Source organism: Dasypus novemcinctus, chromosome 11 (assembly GCF_030445035.2).
Source record: "Dasypus novemcinctus isolate mDasNov1 chromosome 11, mDasNov1.1.hap2, whole genome shotgun sequence".
In the NCBI taxonomy this organism is placed as follows: domain Eukaryota; kingdom Metazoa; phylum Chordata; class Mammalia; order Cingulata; family Dasypodidae; genus Dasypus; species Dasypus novemcinctus.
The window spans coordinates 24,630,666-24,651,096 of NC_080683.1; the positions used below are offsets into that span (position 1 = coordinate 24,630,666).

General features: G+C 38.0%; 1 protein-coding gene across 8 annotated transcripts in view; it reads right to left on the reverse strand.

Moving 5' to 3' along the window:
- Positions 1 to 20,431, reverse strand: part of PKHD1 (PKHD1 ciliary IPT domain containing fibrocystin/polyductin) — a 568,785-nt gene that overhangs the window by 112,509 nt on the left and 435,845 nt on the right. The window contains exon 61 of one of the 8 annotated variants that reach the window (XM_058306871.2): positions 10,075 to 10,978. The exons of the other annotated variants lie outside the window; for them this stretch is intronic. Within the exon in view, the coding sequence (XP_058162854.1) occupies positions 10,908 to 10,978 (71 nt within the window). The 3' untranslated portion in view covers positions 10,075 to 10,907. Of the gene's footprint in view, positions 1 to 10,074; positions 10,979 to 20,431 lie in introns of those variants that run through there. 8 annotated transcript variants of the gene reach the window in all.

The window sequence follows — 20,431 nt, forward strand, 5'->3', positions numbered from 1 at the left end:
GTATTGAGATTTATGTGTTACTTATTACCACATACTGACCTGTCCTACCCTGATGGATACAGCATCTATGCTAATCTCTTGACAGATCTTTTTTTCTTTGAACTCATATAAAATATCCTAGAGAAAGGAACAAAGAGCATAAGAAGATTCTATTTTTGTCCTCAGGTGACCTAGGAAGAAGACAAAGTATTTGAGTTTGGGTTGGAATTTTTCCTCTCTAAATATAATTTTCTTTACATAATTTATCCCAATGTATGTTTCACCTAAAACCTGAGAAGTAATCTACTCTGTGTAAAACATCTGAAAAATTAATTTCACAAATCTCTGAAAATTTGCCTTCCCTGCTCTTATGATATAAAGATGAAATTTCCTCAACACACTGCACACAGAGGTTATTGAAGTAATTTAGTAGAAATATATGGAAATAAGTCCAGAATTGGCATGCTAAAGGTCTTTCAGAATAAGTTCTTATGTTTGTACTTTGACATTTTAATGGGAGTAAAAATGCATACACCTGGCTATATTTGCTCATTTTGTAATTCCAGATCTTCTCCTTTGGAGAAAAAAGAAACAGATCCATTTCTTGGCAGAAAACAACACATTCCATTTGGACCTCACAGAAGGACAAACTGAGTGGGAGCTGATGGAGAAAATGTTGGAGATCTTAATGAAAATATTGTGTCCCTGGTATCAGCCATAGGAAGGAGAGCCAAGGGGAATCTTACCAAGAGAAGAGCTATGATCCGATGAATAAAGACAGTAGTTTGAAGACGTCAATTCCAATGTCTTTTCTTTTGATTCCCGGTCACCTTTGGCAGGAGACAGGCTCCTATGTGCCTCAGTTTCCTTATTATGTATACTAAGCAATACACATGGATATTTATCTAATACAGGAAAAATCGCATAAAAATTAATTGCACTTATAAGGAAGAGGGTTGAAAGAGGAGGCAGACACCCAAGCATTCTGCTCACTGAGGTAATAAATATGAACCAGGGATAGAAGAGGGTAGGATGCATGGTTAGATCAACAAGTTACCATCTAGTTTGTTGGGCAAAATGTTTATTAAGATTCTTACAAATAGGATACTGGGCCAGAGACTCCCAGGTAAGTTACTACCAAGTCATCCTTTAAATGCAATGGCTCCACCTGAAAGGTGGTGCACCACAATTCAGCAAGATGAAGGGGATTTTCAAGGACTATTTGGAATTCACCTTTGAGCAACAAAACATAGCTGAATTACCAAGATACAAAATTGGCATTGCATATTCAGAGATAGAATGGCTTGTGTATAGCAAAGGCTTTAGACAAACTATGAAGCAAAGTTGTGGTTGGAGTTTTAAGAACCCTGATGGCAAAATAGGTGTATAGAAACCAGTCAGACAAAAAATAGAATGTCCAGGCTCAGGATGGGAAATAAAGCTGATTAAGCAAAATATACAAGGTTAAAAATATACATATACCATAGATAAATCATGCACAAGATTAAAAAATTATAAGCAGTTGTGTACCACGGGCAGAACATAGGGATACTTCAAAACAATCTCTACAGTTTGGATTAAGTTTGGTATGGACTCAAGAAATTACATCATCCTAAACATTTTCTTTTTTTTTTTTTTTAAGATTTTAAAATTTTATTTCTCTCTTCCCCACCCCACCCCCCTCATTGATCGCATTTGCTGTCTGTTCATCTTCTTTGTTTCTTTAGGAGGCACCAGGAACTGAACCTGGGACCTCTGATGTGGGAAGGAGGTGACTAATCACTTAAGCCACCACTTTTCCCTGCTTTGTTGTGTCTCTAGTTAGGTTTTTCCTCTTGTGTCTCTTGTTGCGTTAACTTGTCATGTCAGTTTGCTATACCTGCCCATTGCGCCAGCTTGCCATCCTGCTTGTCCTCTTTAGGAAGCACTGGGAACCTCTCCTCCCTGCTTCGTTGCGTCTCTCATCATGTTCTTCCTCTTGTGTCTCTCATTGCATCATCTGGCTATGTCAGGTTGCAGTGCCAACTTACTGTCTTCTTTAGGAGGCACAGGAACCAAACAGTGGACCTCCCATATTATAGGTGGGGGCCCAATCACTTGAGTCACATCTGCTTCCCCTAAACATTATCTTATCACTTCAGATTTTTGTGAACTCCGGGGGCAGAGTAAGTGATACGGAAAGAAAACAGAAAAAGAATCTCATTTTCTAACTCCTCCCTTTAAGCATTGATTCAACACTATTTATTGAACATCTGTCATTATCCTGACACTGAACTATGCTTTGGAATGCAGTTGATAAAAATAAAAAGATAGACTCAATGCTGCCTTCACGGAGCTTACTTAGTGTCTAGTTTCTAAAACAAATTTGACTTCTCTTTTAGAGACAGTGAGCTCATGGGCAATTTGAGAAGACGTATCAGACTTGCTCATCTTTGCCAACCTTCCCCCTCTCCCAACATACCTGCATGATTCCTATTACACAGTGTGTATATAAGAGTTATTCAACATGTCTTATTTTATTTCACTATCACAGCAAATTGAAAGGTATGTTTTATTGCTTCCATTTTCCAATTTAAGGAAACTAAAGCCTAGGAAAAGTTAGATACTTTTCCAAGATTATACAATTGATAAAATAGTAGGACATTGATATAAACTAGATCTGATTCTAAAATTCTCTCTCTATTACATGAATATGTTTGATAAATGCTTGTCATTGAATAAACAGATAAATAAATGGCACATTTAACTTACTGAGCATTGCCAAATCTGTAACTTCATTTTATTAAAAATAATTCTGTCTGTTGGTAGAAAACCTCATATATATGGTAGAGACTGGTTAGAAGTTCCCCAATACTGTTTCTTCTTAGTGAAGACACTGGAAGACTGTATTTCCCAACCTCCTTTGCAGTTTTACTGGGACCTTGTAACTGGGTTCTGGCCAATGGGAAGAGGGTGAATATTATGCATATTACCTCCAGACTAGGCTACAAACTCTGAAATGATTGTATACATTCTTTGCCCATTTTGGCAGCTGGACTTGAAGGACTTTGAGACGGCAAGCTAGACTTTAGAAGCAGTCTAGAATCCTGACTCACCAGCTTGAGGGCAGCCAACAAGGGAGCCATCCAACATTCTTCAGATTGAGATGTCAGTGAGAAATGAACTTTTCGTTGTTAAACAGCTGAGATTTGGAGGTTATTTGTTTACTGGGCTAATTACCCTGCCTCATACTATTTCCACGCCCAACATAGAGGAATGTAGTAAATTTTAAAAGTGAATGAGTAAATGGAGGTGAAGAACAAATCAGGCTAATGTCCCAAATGGTCTAAGGCAAGATTAAAAGGAAAGGCCAAGGGTACACTGACTTTCTGACCTAGACTTCATCTGCATTTAAGGAGGATCCAAAGGGATCGGTAGGACATTGTTTCCCTCAATTCACGTCCTTTGGAGAGCTATGGGAAGAGAAGACAGATCAGCTTTGCCTTCCTAGGTGTTCCCCATTTGGTAGCCAGTTCAAAACTAAGCAGGGAACCCTTGGAGACCACTGAGGATTCAAAGCTTCCCTAAGGACCAAGAACACAAGCTCCCAATTAAGCATTCTACACTGCCAAGAAACAAAGTCAGAAGCTACAAGCAACTAGGTGAAACTTGGAAAAAAATTGGCAGAGGAGCAAGAGCATATTTATAACTCCTAAGGGATAGCTCATGTGCTCTGTATGGGAGGCCAATTTTCATCCATGTGATAGGTTAAGTTAGTTAGATGAATATTATGTTTAAAGAAATTCACACACTGGGTCAAAAGCAAAATTAGACTCTATCACTGGGGAGTTTATCATTCCACCAACTACAAAATTCCTTTTTCTGGGATTCAAGGCTAATTTCCCCTGAAATACTGGATTTCCCAGATAAAAGTAGCCACTGGTCTTTCAAGAATGGTTTTCCAGGTTCATAGGAGCTGCCTCCTGGGAAAACATGTTACCCCATAATGCATCTGGCCAGTTCTTTGGTGCCATTCATATGTTAGGGTAAGAGTGGGAGAATTCCTTCCTGTCCTCTGAGACTATCGTTTTATGCCCCAAAGCTTCAACTTCATTATTCTTATCTTAGTGCATAATTACAATGTTATTATTGGTCATAAAATTAACCAGATTTTCCTCTCTTTTCTTTTCCTCTTCAGCATTTGACTCCCTGACCTTCCTCAACAGAAAAGCCTCTGCTGATTATACGCTAAGTGAAGAAGTATTTCCTTTTATTTGTTTAAGTTTTTCCCACTGCTAATTTCATTGTGAGCATACTTGTTCTCATATTATAAAATGGAGAAAAGGAAAAAGAAAAGGAGAAGGATTTTTCACTACTCCTATGAAATGTGAACATGTTTATTGTCTTCCCATGCTTCTTTCTCATACTGTTTACTTTTGGTACCTGACCATCCAGAAGTTCTACCCTGTATTTACACCTCCTTGTAGGTACATGGTTTGGCTAAGAGCCCAAGGTACCTAGTCAATTGCTCCCCTGTATTTCAAGCAAACTTCACTTCATTAATTTCTAAAGCAACTTCTTTTTTCTAGTTAACCCAGAATGGCAAATAGACTTTGTACTTTGAGGGCCACCATCTGTGGCAGTGGCTGCCAAAGTATTGCCTTAGGAAGGAATATGAAGTCATGTTAGGATTGGGTAAGAAAAATGTGATAGATTAGGAGTCTACTAATCAGTAAGCACTCAGACTTACTGAGGTGAGGGAATGGTGGCACCTCCACAAAACCTGCTGCCAAGATAAACATCGCTTCACCTCCTGGGCAAAGAGTTAGTACTTATGTGGCTGCCTTACCCAGAACTTACCCCAATTCCATTCTACAAATCTACATATGACACTTGTAAAGCTTTTATAAAGATTGTTTCTAAATAGTCACTCTGTAGTGATCACTGGCTTACAAAATTCATGCCTTAATTTACTCTAAAATTGAAAATTATCATCACTGGCTAACAAGAATCATATAATGTCTCTAAGACTGAAAGTCCTGCCCCACATAGATGGCAAATTAGGCTAGCAACACCTAAATCTTACCTGGCCTGGACTTAGAAAGGCACTAGGGATTCACAGTGGGAAGCCTTTTGAACTTGATTCATGTTCCCCTGGTAAAGAAGGATGATTGCTTCTCTGCTTCATATGCTAAAAGGATTCAACTTTGGTGATTTTTAAAACCACACTAAAAGTCAAACTGATTTGCAAAGAACCACTTTGCTCTCCCTCCGACCACACCTTCTCCTGTTTCCCTTCTCTCTGCTCAGGTCTCCTTGTTGATCCTCAAACGCTTCAGGCACACACCCTGTCAGGGGCCTCTGCCCAAGCAGAATTTCTCTGCTCTTCTCCCAAATATTTACATGTCTCAAACGTCTCCTTCTCAGGTAGACCCACCCTGATCGTAGCCATGCACCTACTGTTGTTGCTCCTTTAGTTGCTCTACCATTTTTCTCCCCTTTGGTCTACAGCAGTCATCACTTATACTACTAGGTAGTTTTCTATTTATTATGTGTATTGTTTCCTGTCTCTCTCTTCTAGAAGTAAAACTCAATGATGGCAGGGAACTTTGTCTAGTTTTTACACTTACATACACAACTACCTAGAAAAATAACATACCTATAATAGGCACTCAGTAAATATGCACAGAACTAAATAAACCTAACTCATCCATTTCTTTTAGTTACTAACTCCAGAGCTTTTCTGGTTCACTCATATTCAGATTGAATTTCCAAATTGGCATTATATTCCACTCATTTGTAGCTGAATTTCCTTTACACGTGGAATGCATAGGTTTGAAATCTACAAGGCAGTCTTTCTAAAATGTTGTCCAAGAAGGACTGGGTATTAAGTTTACCCTGCCTTTCAGGTATCAGATACGAATTTGCATTTTCTCAGATACTCTATTTTCCCTTGGTTTTCAGAAAAGCTAAGGTACTACGCCACCTGAAATCTTAATATCCAAAATGAATATGTAAGTTATCCCATTGTCAAAAATCAGTGAAAAGGAGTGGGGCAAACCAAACAGGGAGGGGATGAATTGACACTGTTTCCAGTTCCCTGCCACCATAGAGAGGACTGAATTAAACATGAGGGAGGCAAAAAGGTCAAGTTAGGTGTATGGATTTAATCAGGTCACCGGAAGAAAAGGAATATGAAGATGGGAGGAGAGCACTTTTAAATATCCAAGTAATTATAACTTTTGCTATTATGTGTTAATAATAGTTTCTTTATGTAACAGATACAGTACATGCATTATATATAGAAGTTAGCAACAACATGAAAGATAAATATCTTTATTCTTGTTTTAAAGATGATTAAAATGAAGGTCAGATAATTTACATAACCATAAACACCCATTTATTCAGTGCAGAGTCAGGATTTGAAGGCATATTATCCTCAGTATTCCATGTACTTTGACACCATTTTCCGTGCCCTCATTTGCCCTTCACAACAACCATGAAAGGTAGGGAGAGGATGTAGTATTTTCATTTGCTTGATGAGAAAAGTGAGTTTTAGATAGGTTAGTACTTGCCCAAAGATAGAGCTCAATCTTTCTGCCATAACATGATATACTTAGTGTTGGCTATGAAGCAAATTATTTCACAAATAGTGGGTAGATACATGTAAGGAACAAAGATTACTTTAGTTTTCACATAAAGGAAGAAAATATTAATTAATGTAACCTGGCGGCCTACTGCCTCAGTCTCCTGCTCTCGGGTAAAGCAGGAACAAAGGAAACCTGCTTAAGCCAGTCCTATCAGCAGTAAAAAAGATGCCCAAGAAAGAGCTAAGTCAGTATCAGTTGAGCACTAAATTCTATTCCTTATTTGGCAAAGGGGAACAGGTGAAAACTAAAATGGTTGGAATGTGATAGGGGAAGCGGTTAATCACAAATTTTTCGAGGGAATGTTAGATCTTCTCGGATAGGTTGTTACTTCTGAAGTATCCAATCTATGGAGAAATCGAGGAACTGCTTGCGTGCTAGGCTTAGGGGTATAAATTGTGTCATTTTTCTTTGTTGGGGGCACCAGCCATGTTTTCTGGTTGTGCGCCCCTTCTTGCAAGATTGAGAATAAATTGTTTTCTTCTCCACAATCGGGTGAGCCTTATTATCTTCTAGAAGAAGATTTATTTCTTATAATACATAAATGAATAAATGATATAAGACATGACTGTAATCCCCAAAGTGACCTCGAAATTAATTTCATATCATCAGACCATGTGGATTAATACTCAAAGCACTTTTAATAGAATGTAAAAACAGTATATAACCATTGCAGTGCATTCTACAAAGAGTATTGCCTTGAGGTCCATCCACTTGAATTAACCGAAAGTACCACTAATTCACTAGTTGTAAGCAAAGGCTACTGCTAGGCAATGTTGTATGTCACCTGGATTACATTTTCCTTTTGATGGACATGCCATTTGACACCACAAATTAATCTGATGATGTGATATAGAAAGAGACATTTGTTCATTTCTAAGAATTATCTAGAGTCACTTTATAATATAATGTTTCCACCTTCTCTGAGCAAATCAGTCCCTGACTCTTTCAAATTTATAATTGTGTGGTTTATTAAATACAGCCCCATATAAGCAACAAGGGGACCTGGTTTCTACTAGCTGTTTTGCCAAAATCCACTGTTCGTTATCAAGCTACTTTAGCTCACAGGACTTCAGACTGAAAATACTGAAAAAGGGAAGTAGACTAAATAAATTATTGCTGAGGTCTCTTTCAACATTCCATGAAAATGATTTTATCACTTAGAGGTCACCATATTAGTACCACCCTAATGCCTGCCCCTCTTCATTTCTCAGAACCCCTCTGTCTCTAATATCTTAAACAAGAAAACTCCCCAGTTAAACTTCTCTCTTTACACTCCCTCTGTACCTATTCTTTCAGCTCATTGAAACATCACCCCTTTGGTTTCTCCCTGGTCTCCCAGTTCATGGGGTCTTTTCCTGGCTTCCTTCCATTTCTTACTGAACCCCTGCTTCCTTTCCTATCACTTCCTTGATCCTCTCATCAGCATTCTCAGTCCTTTGAGCTCTCATACTTCATTCATCTGCCATATTCACATTTAAAATCCCCAGATCCTTACAAAGCACGTACTTCCATTATTTTTACACCTTGGAAGTTTAAAAGTTTTGAAAAAAATCACAAAATTAAGGGAAAAAAACACATAATGCTAACTGACGTTTGTTGCTATCACAAATACTTTATTTCCAACCTCAGTTGAGCTTTCACTACTGTTTAACCCATATTTTATTCACCATATTTAAACCTTTTTTTTTCTGTTCACACCTTTATCTCTCCTTATCCTTCTACCTGCATGACTTCATCACCAACTTTACAAATAAATATGGCATTAATGGGAGATTTAGCTTCACACTTTTACTCCTAACTTTTCCAAATACTTCCTTTTCCTTGTCTCCTCATCTGACTCAGACAAATGATATCCTTCCTCTTTCTCAAGTTTAACTTCTACACGTAAGACCTTAATCTAGGCCCTCTTCCTTGACCTCCACAAATTTGCCCTAACAATTAGTCCCTGTCTCTTAGATCTTCAAACTTCTTCTCATCATCCCACATGCACAGCACCTTTCGTTTTCTTCCTACCTCCCTACTTCCCTTTCTTTTTTCTTTCTTTTTTCTTTTTTCTTTTTCTTTCTCTCTTTCTTTCTCTTTCTACCTCTCCTTTTCTTTCTTTCTTTCCATTTATTAGCAAACTCCTTGAAAAAAAAATAGGCTTTCATTTGATTTTGCTTTATATTTTTATTTGCTGCTTTTCAATATTTCTCATCTTATAGATAGGTCTCAATACATTGAAATCTAGATTCTGCCCGAATTAATCTGCCAACACTAGTCTCACTAATGTTATTAGAAGTTTACACACCAGGCCCAGCTGCTTTTTTTCTGATTTATTCATATTTTACTTCATCACAGCATTTGCTGTTGCTGTTCTTGAAATGCTCTCTTGCCTTGATCCTTGAACATCATCTCCTATCTCCTAATTCTGCCTCTCTTCAACTGTTGGGTTTTTTGTTTGCTTGTTTGGTGGCCTTCCTTTTTCAACCAGTCCTTCAAGGAAAGGTATTCTTCATGATTCAGTTCTTTGTTCTCATCTTTTCACAACACACATGCCCCTGGACTCACATGCACAGCCACGCCCACCCCACCACCCCTGCACATTCATGTGATAATGGACTCCAAAGCCATCACCTCTCCTGAATGTCAGAACTTTACCTCCAACCACCCTTCTCTAGCAAGACATTTTCCTTACACTTCAAACATTCCTCCTTTCCTGTAGCCCCTCCATGCCTCAATATGAACCACATGCTCATTATCCACTTTTTAAGAATGATGAAGTTTAACAGATCCAGAAAGTCAATGGCTTGCTTGTTCCCTGATTATGCATACAAGGTTATAGGGAGTAGCGCTTTTAGAACAAGGTCTAGCATTTACTTAGCCCTGATCATGCCAAGTGGTTTAGAAGAATTGTAGCTCATCTAATCGTCACAATAAATCTAAAAAGCCCATACTATTTCGATCTCCATTTACAGATGTGGAGACAAACTAAAGACAAATTCAGAAATTTGCTGAACAAATAAGTGATGGAGACAGGAACAAGTGGCAGGGTTGTTCAGTGCGCTCCTCTGCCTCTAGAAGACAACCCGTGCAGCCTCAATCATGGCCCTGGATGACAGTGGTATGGCCACTACCTTCTTCTCTCACTGAAAACAACAACAATAACAATTTACTAGCAGATGACATGTACTGAGTGTTCCCACTATGCTTTATAAGTATTAGCTCATTTAATCCTCACAATAACCCTATGACCTACTATAATTATTCCCATTTTAAAGGTGAGGGAAATGAGGCATTGTGGACTTATGCATCTTTTCCTTTAATTGACAGCTTAGGGAAAGTGAATACCAGGCAGTCCTACACCAAAGCCCCTGCCCTTGACCTCTATACCATATACTCTTACTATTTAAATACTTAGGTTTCTCAGAGTAACATTGAATGCCTAGACCCATGCATTCCCCACCCTCCCCCTCAACCACACCTCCTGGCTTTGTCCCAGTTATTAATAGCCATGCTATTTTGACATTTATTTTTTCTCCTCCATCCCCACTTTTTGTCTTGACAGTTTATAAAAACACCTGCAAGTGTTTTCTTTCTCGGTTTCCAAGAAACTCTAAAGCATTCTATCTCATTTTCCTCCTCCCCTAAAAACAGAACACCTTGAGACCATTACCATTCTCTCTCTCTAGCCTTTAAGCCTAGTGTGAACATTTAAGTTATTAGTCAAACCAGGATGCTTTTGGGAGAGGGTGCCATACAGTTAGGCTGGAACACCAGGTGTAAACTCAGATTGCCCTAGGCAAACAGGGATATCTGGTCACTAACTTCTGACCCACAGAAGACCATGCAGCTGTACAGTCACATTGCTGACTGAAGAGATTTCCTGGCTAACAGTTTTTGCACTGCCAATGACATCCAGGCTTCTTCCTACAGAGGAGTCGAGATTTTGCTGTGGCCTTCAAATAAGAGCAAGCACAAAGAACACTACCTTGCCAAGATTTTAAAATAGCATATGAAGACTAAAAGAATAAGATTTAAGGTTCTAAGTCTGTAATAACCAATGGCAAGTAAAGAAAACTGAATAAAAATCACCTTCAAAGTATTGAGCAATATTTTTTTAAATCAACAGGGTTTAAAGAACAGAGACCTTACTTCTTAAAGTCTTTTCAATAAAATCCACAGTTTAATCTCATTGAAAACACTCATTTCTTGTTAAATAAACATTACACAATGAACAAAGGATTTGACAAAATCCTTTCATATCTTGTTATTCTGAAGTATAAATTGAAGCTTTTAACTTGTCTTTATAAAGCAACCTCAATCTTGATCCTCTAACCCTTCTTCATAGCATTTAATACTGTTATTTCTGAAACATGAGGATAACTTTGCTGAAAAAAAGAAGAAAAAGAAAAGAAAATGAAATCCTGAAGTCTAAAATGATCAAGGCATCATTTTTATCTGTACAACCTGTTTTTAGAGTTCATTTCTATAGTAAATCTGCTTGAAACAATGGTACATTTACCCAAGTCTCAGGAATTTATACTCTTGACATCCTGAGAACTTTTACACAGTTTGTGAAAATGATGACCAATGGCTTTCTAATACCACTGGTTTAAAAAATAACAATATGGGTATACATGAATATCTCTGTGAATCATATTAATTACAAATTTCTGGGTTTTGTAGAGGCTAATAGGTAGATAAAATTCTATTATGCAGCAGTGAATTCTACAATGGAAATCTTCATCTTTTCTCTTCCCTTGTCAGTTATCTGGTGACTGTAAATCTGGATGTGAAGAACAGAAAAACAATGGACCAAGTCCCAAGTAAAATTCCAAAGTAGGAAAGTTCGCCTTTGTTGGCCCTTCTGGTTCTTAGAAAAGTAACTTGTCCCATTTTGGAGAGCCAAACACTGCTCTCTATTTCTTCCAAGGATGAAAGAATCTATCATTATTTGAATGCTGATGACTTGTTTTAATAAGCTAGAACTCTCAGTTTGCATTTATAAGTTTGAATGTTAAAAAAATCTCTAACTGCAAAATGAGAGGTCTCTCTTGGCTAAAGGAACTATAAGTACCAAGTTTCAAGCATGTCCTGAATTCTAGAATGTGGACTTCCTTTGTATGCAAACTAATAGCACACTAAAGGTAGATCTAAAGATAGACTGCTTTAAGGATTTGTGAGCAAGGAGCAGACACAAACTTTAGGTGAGATCAGTAGCTGCTCTGTAGCCCATAGTTACATCACTGTTCTTCTAGAAAGGAAGAAAAGGGGATAATGCTCCCTGGCTAGTCCCCAGATCAGCAAAGCAAGATCCATGTGAGCCATCATAAGCACCACCAGACTAAGCAAAAATCTGCCCGAAAGATTAGGGACAGGCCATCTTCTTTCTTAAACTGGGAACTGAGCTGCCAAATCCCTTCTACTGTGTACTTTCCCCTGTACAACCTACTATATAGCCACCTCCTGGCCCTATTTTTTCCTATCTCATCATAAGGAGTTTATTTTCAAGATCCACAATTCAGAGTAGAGACAAAGCAATTGTATTTCTTTCTCCAAAATCCTTCAAGTTTAGGGATCAGATAACTAAGGAGAGTATTAGCAATCTAAAAGAACTAAAGCAAAACACAAGCAATTGTAGCCCTGGAGAAGTGTGATGGAAGCAACAGAGCACTGGCCAGTGGGACATCAGCTCTAGAAACTTTGTGTGCCATTGATACTGGAGATAAGGAAAAATCAATGAGAAGTATAAAACTATAGCAGAGAAGAGAGGAAAACAAAGACTAGCCTCATAGGTTAAAAGTGATAACAGAGATTGTCCTCTTGATGAGCTGCTTTGCATGTATGCCTAATTAATGTGTTGTGGAATAATGGTAATACACTTCATGAGATTTGTGTTAAATTAACAGTGCTTTGCAATTTACTTGTTTACAATAATTAATACTATGCCTCTAAGCCCTGAGTCTGATTTGAGAAGCCCCATGTGGAAATTCCATCAATACAAATTCTGTACCTACCATGTTCAAGGCACATTGCTCAGTGCTTGAAAACCGTGTTTCCCCACTTAGAATAGGGTTTCTCAACCTTGGTACTATTGGCATTTTGGACTGACATGTCATTATTGTGGGAGACTGTCCTGTATTTGGGGAATGTTTAGCAGCACCTCTGGCCTCTACCTACTAAATGCCAGTAAGCACAGCTCCCTCCCCCAATTTTGACAACCAAAGGTAACCTCAGACATTGCCAAATGCCCCCTGGGGGCAAAATCACCTTGGCTGAAAAACCACTATTATAATCCTTCATATACTCTGTCCTCAAGTAGCTCCTCAAGTGGCATTGCTGCCTTTGTATCAGTTGAAAACCTCAGCTAGAACTCTTCTTATACACAAGAAAATAGTCCCATGAAGTAGGATACCTATATTTTAACTCCTGGGGATTTGCAAAAGAGAGCTCATCTCTCACCTGGCATTCATAAAAAATCCTCACTAAGGAGCTGTAAATGCTAAATAAGTTGCTGTTGACTCTAGGACAATTCCTATACATTCTACATCTACCTAGGACATAGGAAGGTAGAGAGAATTACATTCCATTAGTCAATTAAACTGTTCCATTGTTAAGGAATCAAAGGTATGTATCAGAAAGATAATGGAACAAAGCAACTGTCTAAAGACTTATCAATGATTTGGAAATAATTAGCTCTGAGACCAAACTATTCATGTCTGCCTATGGCCTCTCTATACTCAAATAATTGAACTTCTCTTAAATTCCACAACAAGACCATAGAACATAACTCACTCAGCAACCATATTGCAAATATGGAGAAGATGATTTGCTTTCCTTGTTAAGAAATATGGGACTTCTAGAAGTATACAACCCATTAGATTAAAAGGGACTGTTACCTAGTCATTTTTGCAGCATAGTCAAGTAAAAAATTGAACCCTCAGAAATTAAATCAAGTATATCACAACTTTCTTCACAATTTGGTATCTAACCAATATCATAAAGATTGTCAAAACAAAAATATCTTTTAAAAGTCAAGAAAACTTAGTTGGGCCATATTGTTTATTTTCAACCTAGATTTCTCAATTGTGCCTCAACAATGAGAATTAATACTATGTGAAACAGTGGCCAAATGCTCAGTAAAGAAGACCTGAACGTTGCTCAAAAGCATCAGATAATTACCTAAGCCAGAAGCAAGTTGTTAGACTAGGCAGCCTAATGATCTGATCTAGGTTGGTAATTCTCATGACTCCGGAAGAATATAAACATCAATCATTTAGTAAATATGTGATTTCCATTGGACTTGTCTGGATGGGAAAAAAAATGATTGCAGTAAGAAAACTGTCCAAGTTTTCCTGGCATATCAATATGCATGTCCCTTAAAGCAAGGCTATTTCTAACATAACACATTTCTAATTCTTCTTTCAAATGCTGCAATACTAAATAATGCCAGAATAGGTCCCAGAGCAGGAAATGCATGTAACTGGACAGCTAAGTGATGGGTTCTGACAAGATCTCCCAACTCTTCTTTTTGAATAATTATAGGAAAGTCTCCTTTTTGAACATACCTATTTTATTTCTTCCTTTAATATTATACTTTAGCTGATTCCTCACCTTACCAGCTCTCAGATAACTATACCATGGCTTCCAAAACCTAATGGTCTCATGTTGTGATATGCCTGAGAAGATATCACTTGATGTAAGTTTCAGCTGGTTCAAGAAATATCTGAATCTTAAAGACTGAGAGATTTTTATTTTATTTCTTAAATGATCATAAGGTAATCTTTTTCTTTTAGTGTACAGTTCCATGGAGTTTAACAAAAATATAGATTCATGTAACCAATACCACAATTAGGATTCAGAACAGTTCTCTCAATCCAAAAACTCCCTTCTGCTACCTCTTTATAGCCATAACCTCACCCTACCCCACCCATACCTCTGGCAACCACTGATCTTTTTAAAATCACTATAGTTTTTTTTAAAGATTTATTTATTTTTCTATATTTATCTATATCCCCTCCCCCTTCCCGTCCTCCCCCTCCTCCCACCCTGCTGTTTTTGCTGTCTGTGTTGTCTTCTCTTCTCATTTTCTCTCCTCTAGGATTCACCGGGATTTGATCCTGGAGACCTCTGATGGGGAGAGAGGTTCTGTGTCAATTGCACCACCTCAGTTCCTGGTCTCTGCTGCACTTCACCTTGACTCTCCCTTTGTCTCTCTTTTGATGTGCCATCATCTTGCTGTGTGACTCACTTACACAGGGCACTGGCTTACCATGGAGGTACTCACATGGGTACTGGCTTGCCACACGGGCACACTTTCTCTTCTTCTTTTATACCAGGAAGGGTGAAACAGATCGAATCCAGGTCCTCCCATATGGTAGGCGGAAGCTCTATCATTTGAGCCACATTTGCTTCCCTAGTTTTGTTTTTCAAAGACTGAATGATTTATCACTGACCCCTAGTTGTTTTGTGCTCAGTATCTGCTTTCTGCATCCATTTACTGTGTGTTCTTCTGTGTCTGTTTGTCTTCTCTTTAGGCAACACCAGGAACTGATACTGGGTCTTTCTGAAGTAGGAGAGAGGTGCTCAATCTCTTGTGCTACCTCAGCTTCCCTGACCTGCTTTGTCTCTTACTGTCTCTCCTCTGTGTCTCGTTTTTTTGCATCATCTTGCTGCGCCAGCTCTCCATGTGCACTAGCACTCTATGCAGGTCAGCACTCCTGCACATGCCAGAACTCCATACAGATGAGCACTCTTCATGGGCCAGCTCTCCACGTGGGCCAGCCCTCTACTCGGGCCAGCTCACTGCTTGGGCTAGCTTGCCTTTACCAGGAAGCCCCAGTAATTGAAACCTGGACTTCCTATATGGTAGATGGGAGCCCAATCGCTTGAGCCACATCTGTTTCCCATCCATCACTATAGTTTAATCTTTTTGAGAACATCAAATAAATGGAATCACATAGCATGTAAGTGGCTTAAGACTGGCTTCTCTCACTTGGCATAATGTCTTTGAGAATCATACATGTAATTCTGTATATAAATACCTTGTTCCATTTGCTTCTGAGAAATATTCCACTGTGTGGATGTACTACAGTTTGTTTATTAATCTGATGAAGCATATTTGGGTCATTTCCAGGTTTTGGCTATCACAAATAAAGCTGCTATGAATATCTGTGCACAGACTTTTGCCTGTACATAAGTTTTCATTTTTCTAGGGTAAATAACCATGAGTGGGATTGTTGGGACATACAGTAAGTATAACTTTACAGGAAACTGTCAAACCATTTTCCAGAGTGGATGTACCATTTTTCATTCCCACCTGCCAGATATGAAAGTTCCAGTTGCTCCACATTGTATTTTCTCTAGCATTTGGTGCTGTAGGCTGATAGATTCAATCCAAGAACACTAGAAAAACTTTACTAAACTATATCTTTAGTTTTTAAAATAAGACAAGCTCAATCTAAAGCAGCTATCAATCCAAGTGTGAAAGCATTATTTCATTTTCCAATAAGGTGTTTTGAAGAAAGTACTTTAGTATCGAACATTTGAAACCATAATAAGGTGTTTCATTCAATACCATCTGGTAAGACCCTCTGGAACTGAATGAAAAGTTTTTCAGAGGGAACTGAAATGGCCCTGAACTATGTGTTTAGTTTATTTTGCATCTGTGGTAACTATAAAAATGTGCTCCATGCTTTTTGTGCTATTACAAGAACCAGAACCACATTAATCACTTCAACAAATATTTGGTGAGAGCTATTATGTAGGGAATAGTTGTGAATAGGACAGATTTGGTGGGGACAAAATGATAATCAATTACATGAGTAATTTTTCAATCTTCAGTTATGTATAGTATACATTACCTGGAAATTTGTCTTCCTTGGTCAGTGCCAGGTATTCCTTATAGGGAGCATACAGAGATAACATTAACTGGGCTTTAATTCTGATTTCATAACAAACAATGAAATTACAAAGTGTTTCTGACAAATTAGTATAAATTAAAAATTATATAAATATAATACAAATGGTGATAACTGAACAAGAGCTTTAATTTCAAAAGCAGATCTAGAATGCTGACAGAAGGAAAATTATGATTTTTACTCAAAAATACCCAATCCCTTTTGATAAGTGGCAAGAACATTTTGAACATCGCTGATGGCTGAAACACAGTTCTCCTCTCTTGGCTGAGGTGTGTGACCAGGCTCCAACCCACTCCCACCTTTCTCTGAATGGTCTGTTTTTTGTCCAGTTTCCAAGTTTTCATCTCATTATTTAGGATCATCTCAGGATTAACTGCTCAGCTCTGGATCAGATCTGCAGCTTCCCAGTGGAAAATAATAGCCCATGAGGAAGTAGGCTCGTCCCCATCTCAGACTCCTCCTGCATTGCATTCCATTCCAGGCCCCTGCTCATCCAGAGGGGGGCCGCACACATTAATGGCTCATTGGTGATTCTCTAAGGAACTGACTTATGTCAGAGCACTTCTTCCCACGTGCACTTGATATTGCTCCCTTCGGTAAAAAAGGCAACCCATTACATGAAAGCCCTGTGAAATTCGCAGGGAATTGAAAACCTCATGCTTATTCAAAAGGCTGAATCATTTTCTAGGAGTTAAGCAAGTAACTCAGAGACTTCAACTGCTAAAAAGATTTCTTTAGAAATAAAGCTGGCTGAACATAATCAGTTCACCCTAATTGATTGCATACAGTTTTATTACATAACTGATGGCTTTAAACCTACAGCCAATTAGTTTGTCAAACAGAGGTTAACTTCTTGACTGGTTTATTCAAGCTACACTTAGGTAGGATTTACAATACAACCTGCCTTATCCAAGCAGCTAGAAAAGGCACGCTCTTTAAAAAGTAAAATTACTATGGGCTGCTTATAACCAAAAGGGAAAATTCGCTAAGATGCTGATGATATTAAATAACCAAGCCAAAAATGCTGAGTTATATTTTACACAATGGAATGAATGTCTTTGCTATAGGTTGCCTAATTTTTAGGTCTTTTTGTTTTTTTAATGGTTGATGTCACTGGTAATGCTGCATTTGAAATTATTAAGCTAGAATTAGGCAAAAATCAACCTGTTTGTCCAGATATTAATTCAGAGGCACCTCTTTGGCTGCCTAAGTTATCACCTCCAGTCCTTCCCAGACGTGGCTTTGAGTTAAGTCAGTCTGAAGATTTTAGGTTTTGTTTCTGAACATATCCTTCAGGGTCCAGTCAAGTAATTTCAAATTATCCTTATTATAAATACTTGTATTTATGTTGCATTTTTAGGATGTTATTAATTAAAATTCCAATGGGATAAGGCAAGGTCTTTACTCAAACCTGCACAGATAGAGAAATAAATTCATTAAGCAGTTTTTATTTACACATCCATTATGCATTCAACCTTATGCCTAGACAAATAAGGTACTAGAGAAGGTTAGACACAGATATAGGTGAGACACAGCACTCATTATTTCAATGTCTAGGCTAGTGTTAAAATGTTGCATTAGGGAAATTTTTTAAGCTAATTGTGTCTTTGATTTATGTAAAAGTGCTTTATAGAACAGAGGTCAGCAAACTTTTTCTTCAAAGTTTCAGAGAGTAAATTTTTATGCTTTGCAGGTCAAGAACTCCACAATTTTTAAATGATGAAATACAAAACTTTATGGACACTGAAATGTGAATTTCATATAATTTTCGCATATCATGAAATGTTATTCTTCATTTGACTTTTTAAAATACTTTAAAAATGAGAAAACTGTTTTCTAAGATTGCAGGCCACACAAAAACAGGTGATGGCCAGATTTGGCTCATAGACTGTGGTTTGCTGACTGACATTATTTAAAGAGAATCGCAAACCTCTCCAATAGCATGTATCTAATTTTTATTTTTCAATGTGTCACCACAAAGTAAAAAAGAAGCACAAATAGTTTATTTTATGCCTAAGGTAGCTAAAAATGAAACATGGCAAATTAGAAATTCACGATAAAATAAATAATCCATTATAAACTATAAATTGGGACTCCCAGTCCTGAACCTTTCCAAGGAACTAGGCTTGCAAAGAACACTATCCCCCAATGCAATTTTTCCCCCTAGGATAATCTGTAGCCAAAAAAACAATTTTTAAGGAAACTTCTAAACACAGTTCTTCAGGGAAATCCCCTGAAGTTCAGGAAACTTACAATCTGAGTGATGCTTATAAAATATTCTTTATTCATCCAGAACATCAGACTTAATTCAGGTTCAACTTACACACTTTTTTATTCCCCTGACCTTGTTCAGAGGACGAGACTTTTAAAATCACAGGAGATGACATCATTGCTAACATTTCTGAGCTGCCCTGTGGACCTGAGGTATACTTTATATTTACCATATCTCACATAATGTAATTAGTGAAAGTAATTGCTATATATTTTATCCTCTAAGACCTCAATAAAGTATAGAGAATTCAAATGTATGAAATTTTCTGTGTGACTTGGAGCTATCTGAAATCTAGTTTTTGCTTGCAGTTACCTTCACTTAAAAAGGTATGGACTGAGTATCGACCATAATTTTCTCAGAATTTGTGCTAGGTTAGGAAAACCCAAAGGCAAATAGCAGCCTTTCCTCAGAGTGCTAAAATTCAAGAGGCGGACAAAGCATGATGGCGATATGTAATGTATGCTGCAATAAAGTATGCATAAAGTGTTGCACAAATACAGGTGAAGAACTTATGAAAATAATGTTGAAGGTTTTCTAAAAATGTGTATTTCCCCCTTGTGATCTTAGTAATAAGAACATTAAACCTGGGAATAGAGGACCAGGGCACTGATAAGATCAGGAGGAGAAAGGAAAGGAAGAAGAAAAGAGGGTTCATGACAAAACTTCAGGGATCACTAGCATTGAAGATAATGGGTAAAAGAGAGGATTCATAAGAATATGAGGAGGAGGTATTAGCTGAGTTAGGAATGTTTCCAAAGCTCTTTCGAATGGCCTCAGGGAAATGATCTGGTTAGAATGGGGATTTAAGAGTCATTCACATGGTACTTGGCCTAAGAATTGAGAAAATACAATTGTCTGTATTAAAGACAGTTCTTACCCCAGACCCACCTTTCATTTATTCTAGTACCAAGAGATTAGGAGAACCAGGAAAGAGCATTGCCTTGGAAACTAAAGGAGGACAGGATTTTAAGAACCAGGGAGTGAACTCAGTGTTAAATTCCCCAGAGATCATAACAGAAGGACAAGCTAGCCAGTCAACTTGGCAATTGCTAATGCCTGCCAGCACAATCTCAGTGAAGTAATTGGGGGAAGAAGCCACGTTGCAATGGAGAGGGGACTAAGGAAATGTCAGTGACTGCAGATTTTGCCTTAAAGAAGCTAAGCTATGAAGTGATGAAGAAGGATATAGCAGTAGCCACACGGGATGCAGGGTTAAAGGGCCTCAGGAATACTGTAGTGGCAAAACTCAAATAAAGACTCTGTCTCGGAACTACTACTTGGAATCCTATACGATACGCCCACAATGCCAGCAGCACAAATCGATGGCTGCCCTTCTCTGGAAAATGTCTCTCCCATAGGGCTCCATTTCCATCTAAAAGCCTACTATGAATGATTCATTTAGCTGGCCCTTACAGGCTTTTTACTAGCAGCAATTTTCTATTAAAATGCCAATACCCAGGTAACAACTGGAAATGAGGCCAGGAGAGATGCTTAAAGTAGAAAGGGAAGTGAGAAGGTGATTGCAAAAGAAAATCTGTCCTGCTTCATAGTTTTGCTTGAGTTCGTCCTGAATTCAATCACTAGTGATAACAGAAAATTCCATATATTCTGGTATGAGCAGAGAAGGGCATTTCTGATTAAATGCTTAC